At 39.7% G+C, this 9446-nt stretch overlaps 1 protein-coding gene across 1 annotated transcript; it reads right to left on the bottom strand.

The window, feature by feature from the left end:
• Positions 1-6615: 6615 nt before the first annotated feature.
• Positions 6616-9446, bottom strand: LOC121962287 (histone H2A.Z). Its single transcript, XM_042512522.2, has 5 exons — positions 9305-9446; positions 8916-8993; positions 8670-8783; positions 8448-8577; positions 6616-6943 (listed from the first exon to the last, which is right to left on the bottom strand). The coding sequence occupies exons 1-5, from the start codon at positions 9305-9307 to the stop codon at positions 6882-6884; spliced, it is 387 nt and encodes a 128-aa protein (XP_042368456.1). The 5' UTR covers positions 9308-9446; the 3' UTR covers positions 6616-6881.

Raw genomic sequence — 9446 nt, 5'->3', positions numbered from 1 at the left:
AACAAGAGGACCGCTGTTTCTGTCCCGTGTGAAACCAAAAGTTAACTTAGTTGAGTGACTTTGTGGACTTTACATAACTATGCAAAGTACTTTGTGTTGTAACAAAAAGGACCTGTGTGAGTTTACATTACTTATGTCCCATATGTAATTATTATTATTTTAATCAAACCACAACCTCAAAATTGTCACTGTTTTCTGAAGGAAGTACATGAGACAGTCTGTGGAAAATATTACATCCCTCCTTCCCTCCTACTGCCTCTGATGGCATTTGCCAGAATCAGACAGCCGCACGGTTAGCAACAACCAATCAGTCAAAGAGTCTCTAATGCAGCTGTCAAAAATGTCAATCATTATGTAAAGTGCAGTCAAACTAGGCAGCATTTATCAAATATGAACATATTTTAGTGTACTGTTTATTAGTCGGAACATATATGTAATTTTGATTTTCGAGTCCTAAACAAGTCATGATGTAACTCTTTACCTATGTTTTTACAAAAATCATGAATGTCATGAATGTTTTTTTAAACTATAAAAAGGGGGGCAAAACACCTCAATAACCACAGAAAGACTAAATAGAGAAACAAAAAGACAAGAAAAAGACATAAAAAGACCACAGAGACATAAAAAGACTACAAAGAGACATAAAAACACAACAAAGAGAAACAAATGACTACAAAGAGACACAATAAGACAACAAAGTGTAACGAAAAGACAACAAAGAGATCCAAAAAGACTACAAATAGACACACAAATAATACAAAGAGACACAAAAAGACTACAGAGACACAAAACTACAAAAAGATGCATTACAACTACAAAGAGGCAAAACCACCATGTCTGTGTGTGTCCTCTGTGTAGGAGGGGTGGTGGGGCCTTTTGCATATCTGTGCCCAGGAGTCCATCGTCTCATAATCCTCCCATGCTCTGGCTTATTCAAATACGAGGCTGACGCGACATTTAGAAGACATTTATGTTACAGGATGCATGTTGAGAAGCTGTTGGCAAAATACATGCAAAATTCATGGTTTACAAGATGGTTCATTGTAATGTAAAGTGTGATTGGTTTGTAGTAAATGGGCAAAAACATGTAAAACCAGTGGTATGGTCCTGTAAGGTCAAAGTCATGTTGTAGTGGGATTCATGAACACACATTTTGCATCATTTCCTGTATATGTAGTACAATGTAGGACACTGCCAGTACTGTCACTGACTGTAAACATTAGTACACTATATGCTTTATAGTACAAACTATGGAAGTCAGAGAGAAAGTCTTTTCAGAGACAGTGGAAGTGAGCAGTGGTCTTCCTCACAGACTGTAAATTCTTCATCTAACTTGTGATGACGTGCAGTTATGAGCTCTGTAGAACCAAATAACTGCTAAATCCATCCAGTGAGGCCAGATGTGCTAATGGCTTCCAGAGAGCACCGCAGAGACCGTCCAGCCTGAAGGTAGGTAGGTGAACGCCGCTGTTTCACTTCCTGCACTTTAATTAGAACCAAATTAAAATCCCCCATCCCCCCCAAACCCCCTTTAATGGCTGCGTGGTGCCCTGCATGGCTGGAGCTGGGGGAAAGCCTCATTAGCACCCTGGTTGTCACCAGGCCTACAAAACAATTCATCCACAGTCCAGCAGACACAAAGCCACCACATTCTGAAGTACAGTCCACTCAGACTGACTGCTGGAGAGTCCTTTGATCCAGGTCAGTCCAAATTCACACGCTTAAAACTGCAAATATGTAGCCATCATGAATCCAAAAGGAACCAGAGCTAAGAGGCAAAGAAAAAACTCAGATGATTTGGGGAATTTGGCAATCTGGAAGGAAATATTGAGACCTTTGAAGGAATAATTCAACATTTTTGTAAAAGCACTTGTTCACTTTGTTGCTTGTCACCTCCCACTGTCTCTGAATGACGTAGAAATGTCCAAAATAATACATTTTTGAAACAGTATATAGCTAGAGTCAGGACATGGTGTGCCTAGCTTAGCATGAAGACTGAAAGCAAGTATAGACTGTTAAAAAAAAGGTATGGTTTGATAAAAGATGGCTTTTTGGCCTTCACCATTTTTTATTTATTTATTTATTTTTTGGAGTCAGAAGTCACCATATTTGGACCATTTGTTGAGGAGTGAGGCGTGGATTTGACTGAAAGCTGAGGACACTATCAGCAGACAGCCTGACACTGAAGCAGCCCCGCCCTCAAATATACGGTTGTCATGACTGTTGAAATTAACTATAGAGATTGAAACAGTTTTTTGTACCAGGCTGTAAGCATAGTTTATTTCTGCTGTAGAGTTGGGCAACATGGGGGTCTGTGGGGATTGACTCACTCTTGGAGCCAGCTTCAAGTGGACATTACAGGAACTGCAGTTCGTTGCACTTCAGCGTTGACTTCATTTCAAAAACAGCAGGATAGCATTAGGTTAAAATGCTGCCATTAACAACATAATATACAGTGTGTGGGTGGGTGAGAGGCGTGGTGGATGGGTCCTACAAATCCTGGACTTTTAGGTGTGAGTACAGTGTTTGCTTCCTGTCTGAATCTGATGTGTTTTTTCTAAACCTTACCATGGACGTCATTCCCCTAATCTCTGCTGGCATGTGCAGTTTTGCTGACGTGCGGGAACTGTTTGCCATGTGCTTTTGTTGCCTAAACATAATTACGTGCAGCGTAATCCCACCATGTGCTTGTGTTGACATAACAGTGCCGGCATCCCAGAACATAAAGAGCAGATGCAGAAGGATACCCATAATGTAATGAATAGATGTGGGAATCCACTACAAAGCAGCAACATGTGATGACTTGGTATGATAATGTGTTGGCTAGCCTGTCTCTGTCCAAAGTTAAACGCCAGTGTTGTACTGTAACGAGGTATTACTTTTTCTGGGAGTATCTGTACATCACACTTGTATAGTGCTTTTCTAGTGAGTTTACCATCCAAAGTGCTGTCACGCTACGAGTCACATTCACCCACTTATTGACATGGATTCATACACTGCTGTCAGAGGCTACCGTACAGGGTGCCACCTAATAGTCAATTTTTGAACACTCACACAGAACAGCCACCAGGAGTAATTTGGGGTTGTGCATCTTGCCCAAAGATACTAATAATACATTAAAATGTTAAGCAGGTGTAATGTTATGATATAAGTTTAATAAATAATGTTAGATAAACTCAGTTTAGTGTGTTAGTATTCTAACATGTAGCACTACACCAAAAAAAAAGCCTACAGCTGGGCTGCTGTTATTAGGTTTGCAGATATTTGATCATAAAGTGTTGGACACATTAAAATAATGACCTGATGATGGTGTTCACCAAAGAATCACCAAAGTTATTACAATTCATCCTGACGACAACATGAATTTCTGAGCCACATTTTATTGCAATCCATCCAATAGTTGTTCCTCAAACTGCAATGGAAGAATAAGCCGAAGTGTCTGCATCAATCCAGGAAAACTGACAAGAAGACTGAGCCGACCCTTTCCCATGATTTAGTAGAGTTTGGAGAGTTTTGGTGCTGTCACATATGGGATCAGTTTACTAATTATTCCTCTCATTATTTCTACATAAATGAGGCCCAGTGGTGAGTGCACCCAGGTAGTGTCTGACCTCATTTGTCCAGTTAGGACGTCAGCCTGTCCTGCATGTTTGATTGGTTTGGACGTGCCGGCAGAGACCAGCTGCGGTGCTGCGTGCAAGCCAAGTCTGTGTCACACTCGAGTTTGCTTAATTATTTTAAATGCCACATCGGATTTCAGCGACACAAAGGGCGAAAAGAAAACAATTTGACTTTGAGAAACCTTTAAGCCTCTGCTCCGACACTCATTCATTAACTTGGGATTTGCTATTTGCTTCCTGATTGTCTTGATAATGTCTTGATATTGAACTATTCCATGGAGTTCCCTTGTAATGAGTCCTAAAACCCAGAAATCAGTTAGCATTTCAGCACCTCCAGTTCCCTCCTCTCAAAGTCAATGGATTTTTTTAATGGATTTTTGGTTAGATACCTTTAATAAGGTCTGTGGTTACCATTAGCTGAAACTTTAACATTATGTTCTACAACATAAAATAAAATCAGTAAATTCCTCATTGTAAACTTTGAAGCTTTATGTGTCTTAAAAAGGTGATTGTTAACAAATGGCTAAATGAGACTACAGAACATAATCACGCCGTGCCAAACATGGCTGTGTATGGTGTAGGTCATCTATAGCCTAATGTTAGATTTTTACTTCTTTCAATTACAATTAGGCTTCAACAGTCCTAAAAGTGGTGTTCATTTGTGAAGATTATCTCACTGAACAAAACGTGTAAGTATCATAGATATAATGTTTACCATGATTCAAAATCCAATGGCCTTTTAGCGAAGGATCCGGGGCGACACTAACTTATGGGTCTGCCTACAGAAAAAAAATCATCCCTGCAGCACTCTATACCCCACTCACAAACTTTGACACTTTTATGTGTCTTTTAAAAGACGGTTGCTAACAAGTAGCTAAATGAAACTACAGAACGTCATCAAGCCAAACTGCAACGATCACAGCTTTACAGCCCTGTAGCGGCAGTGATGCAGCCATAGTGTAGTTTGCCATAGTGTATTGTTTTTGCCTAGCAATAGCACTTTGTTTCTGGTGATTGCATTTATGCAAAACCCTGAAAATGGTGGTCATTTGTGAAGATCAATAGATGGCCTGTAACTGAAGCAGCCCTGCCCTTGATTATGTGTAATTTTGGGCTGTAATAAAATGTATATGGGTCAGTTATAAAACATTTCTCGCCATATTATCTTTATGAATGCTGAAATTCACTATAGAGACTGAAACTGTTATTTATTTCAGGCTGTAACATGTTTATTTTTGCTGTAAAGTTTGGCATTTTAACATGGGGGTCTGTAGGGATTGACTAGCTCTTGGACCCAGCCTCAAGTGGACTTTAGAGGAACTACAGTTTGTGGCACTTAAGTGCTGGCTTCATTTTTCAGCCTTGGAGGTGCCGCTTAATGGCAAGTGTGCCCAGTAACTTAGTATAGCGGGTGCCCCATGTACAGAGGCTACATCCCTGCCACAGAGGCCGCGGGTTCAATCCTCAGCCCTTTGCTGCAATCAAAGTGTAGTTTATTTTAGGCTAGCAGTAGCTTTTTGCTTTTGGTGATTGCATGTATGCTTCAATAATCCTGATAGTGGTGTTCATTTGTGAAGATTAGAAGACAAAATATAAGTGCCATGAGCATAAGTTTAGCACAGAGTTTATTTTCTGCAATGATCCAAAATCGGATTAAAAAATCCATTCTGATGTGGGAACCAGGGCGACGTTAGCTTCTGGGCTGGCCCACAGCATAATGTAATCCCTGAGGCACTCTATTAGTGACATATCCTCCTAAAACTGAAACACTACGATCTTTTCAATTTCTATTTGCCCAAATAGACGTTTACTGTGTGTTGGCTCTTGGTGAAAGGCCTGCACAAAGGAGCTCACCAATCCAAATGTGCAACAGCTGGATCTACCAACACCGGCTGAAGCAGCACATGTTCAGAGGATAAGCTCACTGACCACATTACAAAAGAATTATGGGTAGTAACCGGAGTTGAGCCGAATGCTAAGAATTGAACATGTCTGCAGACCCTGAGTTGTAATTCTGTGGACTCCATATTTCAGAACAGCTGAGCGTGAGTGGGACTTCATACTGTAATGGTGTTATAGTGCCATCTGGTGGTGGTGTGGCATTATGGTTTATGGATGTCTGTGGAAGATATTTCAATGTTTTACTCTGAAACCTTCCATCTTGACCTGTGAAAGCCTGAGATGCATGTTCTTTAATTTGTTTAATGAAGTTTGGTCCAGTTCAGTAAAATTTAATATATTTTACTGGGGTGGAATCAAATGTTGCAAAAACATAAAAATATTCTTAAGTTTCACTCAGTGCATTTAATGTCCTACACAACACTGGATAGAATACCATTTAAAATGTAAGCCTTTAATTTAGAATATCTATTAAACATATAACATCTTTTATCAAACCATATTTAACTAACATGTTTGGATTGGTGTCAATGTGTTGACTGGATTATTGCATTTTTACATTTGATCTTTTCAGCTGAAGGGATCACACTGTTTGAGATTTCAATATGAAAGTCATACTACAAATCTATACTCTTCAACCCTCTGAGTTTGAACCAGGAATGCAGTCACTCTGCCTTCATGCAATAAGCCATCCATACACCACAATATGCAAAACATTCTGACTGTGCCAGTCTAGTCTTTATTCAGCAATCCAAAAATGACTACAGGGGTTTCCCAGTTCATTCAGTCCAGTAGTAAACTGATGGAAAGCATGCTTTGCAATTCATGCAACTACACAAGGCTGAACTTATGGTGCGTGCTCGCGATGGTTCGAAGCATGGCATGAACTCGCTCCACCTGCAGGCTGTGCTTTGCTTCGTTTTGTTGATCGAGGTGGATTCTTTCAAACTGGGAAGAAAAAAAAACAAAACAAACAGACAACGAAGGCCTAACATGTACACCATCCACACTGGAGAAGCCAACACAACACCCGCAGTGTAAATGAGAACTAAAACGAGCCCATGGAAATGCAAGAACTTAAAGAACAAACTGCAAATGCCCAGTAAGAGCTTTATTAAAACACCACTTTGAACATGGGAATGCCACAAAAGCAAGTTTCAACACAAACTGCAGCACCAGAAAAAAAAAGAAGCCAGAACACAAAAAAATGAGCTTCTCTGAAGCCACTTTTAAAAAAATACCCCAGGTGAGTAAATGCAAGCTCAACCATACAAATAACTCTAAAGGTGTTCTATTCTAAGACATTTAACCACTTGATGCAGACTTCGTCCTGAGATGGCACGCCTTCAACAGCACTTCAGGTTATACAGTCTTCTGCTGGCCCTTCTTTCCAATCAGAGACTTGTGAATGTGAGGGATCACACCTGGGAAACAATGGACAATGGATCAGCCATCAACAGTGTTGTAGTTAAGACAAAAAAGAAATCCTCAACCTGGCTGTGAGAAAATAAAGAGGCTGCAACACATTAGAAAACCTACTGGTCATGATTTATGAGAAAGGCAGATGTTTGTTGTGTGTAAATTATCATTGTTTTGGACTGCCGTCACTTTGGCCTCTGGGATGCAATGGGCATTTCAACCAATTTTCTAGGCTTAGTTAGTACAGAAATCATTTGTTGCAGTTCTAACCCAATATTGTGTTTTCTCATCAAGTACGATATTATCATGATACTCAAGTCACAATACATTACAATTTAAATGTTTTCAGGGATCCCACAGCTTAAGGCAAGTTACATTAAGATGTCTTAAATGCCGCTCAGAATGAAATTTAAGACCAAATTTAAAAGAACCAGAAGTGACATCAGTTGTCTAGGGACATTTGTGCACAATTATTTCAGAACATAACTTAATTGGTGGCAAAATTTGATAAATTTATAATGATAATAATAATTAAGTATTACTACAGAAAAAAATAAATTAAAAAAGAAAAATAAAATCATATTTCCCAAGTCTGAGCATTTACGGCTTTTGAAAGATTTAAGATAATTTAAGGCCTTACTTTTAGATTAATGAATTTAAAACCAAGTATGCACAGGACCCCTGGTTTTGTGGTATGAAGAGGGTTGCAATAACATATTACCTTTCTTCAGTTGTTAATTATGTCTCCAAAAGCAAATCTTTTAACCATTTTATCTTACGGCATAAAGTTTTGAATTTAAAGAGTAATAAAGTGATCAACGTTATTATTATATGTTATATATTTAATAGATTACCAAACCTTTATTTTGGTTTTGCAATGTTTGCCCTTTGGATTAGTCATAGAGCTTGTTAATAGGCCATTGCCCAAAAATTTGTAAAAAGTATAAGAATATTATAATTATACTATATATATGTGTATATATATATATATATATATATGTATATATATATATATATATATATATATATATATATATATATATATATATATATATATGTATATACACACACGTTATCTTAACATTTCTTTTTAGTCTCTTTTAATTGTCCAGTGAGAAAAAGAATGTTTTCAGTTCACTTTCTTGTCACCCTTTGCTAATTTCTTGACAAGCTGCTCATTGCCTTTCCTACTGCTTTCGAAAGAAATTAACCCAAAGTAGCTCAGGTTCCAAAGGGTTAACTGGCACGTGAGAGGCGTCTGAACACAGCAAAATGGTAGTGATCCAGATTACCAAGGGCTAATCATTGATATAAGAGAGGAAAAACTTTATACTTAATGTCAAATGATACAATGTTGCCACATAAAATATCGCGATACTAAGCTGTTTTGATTCCTAGCCACACGTAATATAAACACGTCAATTTTTCAATTATATTGTTATAACAGAGCTCCAACTTTAATAGCAATGTTAGCTTTTACTGCCAGTAAGATGCAGAAGTGTCTCTTACCTCCGCCAGCAATAGTGGCCTTAATCAGTGAATCAAGCTCCTCGTCTCCTCTAATGGCCAGCTGCAAGTGGCGAGGGGTTATACGCTTCACTTTCAGATCCTTTGATGCATTTCCTGCCAACTCCAGAACCTGAAACAGAGTCAGCCTTTAGAAATCTACACAGGGCAGAGCAGAGCAGCTCTCCGGAGCTTTACTGTGGAGATAAACGCAGTCAGTGGTACCTCGGCCGTGAGGTATTCGAGGATAGCGGCGCTGTACACAGCGGCGGTGGCTCCCACTCTGCCGTGACTGGTGGTTCTGGACTTGAGGTGTCTGTGAATACGACCCACCGGGAACTGCAGCGGGAAGGTGAGAAAGAAACAAAGGGTTGAGTGGCCTGCCGAAGAGAGGCGGCCAGCTGGGTAAGCTCTGCGACGGCTCCCTGTTAGCCTGTTAGCTTAGCCGAGGCAATGAATGAATGGACCAACCTGCAGTCCTGCTCTCTGCGAGCGCGAAATAGCCTTCGTCTTGGTCTTCCCGGAGTCTTTCCCTGCCTTACCACCAGCCTGGAAAACAACAAAACGGTTCCTGAGATGACATCCACCAAATAGAGTATTACCTTTACCTGGTATTACCTAAAAGTGGCAAATTTTACCGCCAGTTACAGCAGTCTGGACCCAGTCTGCTGCTAGCTTACTGCAGCCAGTAAGGCTAAGGTAGCTAGCATGCTAAGCTAGTACAACAGCTAACGCTAGCGGCTAACAGTGAACTATTCATCGAAACACACTGGCGGCGAATTAACACTTATTGCCATAACAACGTACTAGCATACAGTTTATGACCCTGATATGACGTTAAGACCACATCAAATACTTACCATAATTAAAATCCACTAATTATATTTTGAGCTGCAGTACAATATCTGCCGAGTACCGACTGTGGGTTTGAACTACAACCCCCGCCTCCGATTGTCCTCATTATATAGCCGATGTGGATCCGGGTAACTGCAGGAAGCGCAC

Source organism: Plectropomus leopardus, chromosome 23 (assembly GCF_026936395.1).
Source record: "Plectropomus leopardus strain MGB_pleo_1.0 chromosome 23, ASM2693639v1, whole genome shotgun sequence".
In the NCBI taxonomy this organism is placed as follows: Eukaryota; Metazoa; Chordata; class Actinopteri; order Perciformes; family Serranidae; genus Plectropomus; species Plectropomus leopardus.
Note: the sequence above shows the minus strand (reverse complement) of the source record. Positions and strands in the feature narration are given on the sequence as shown.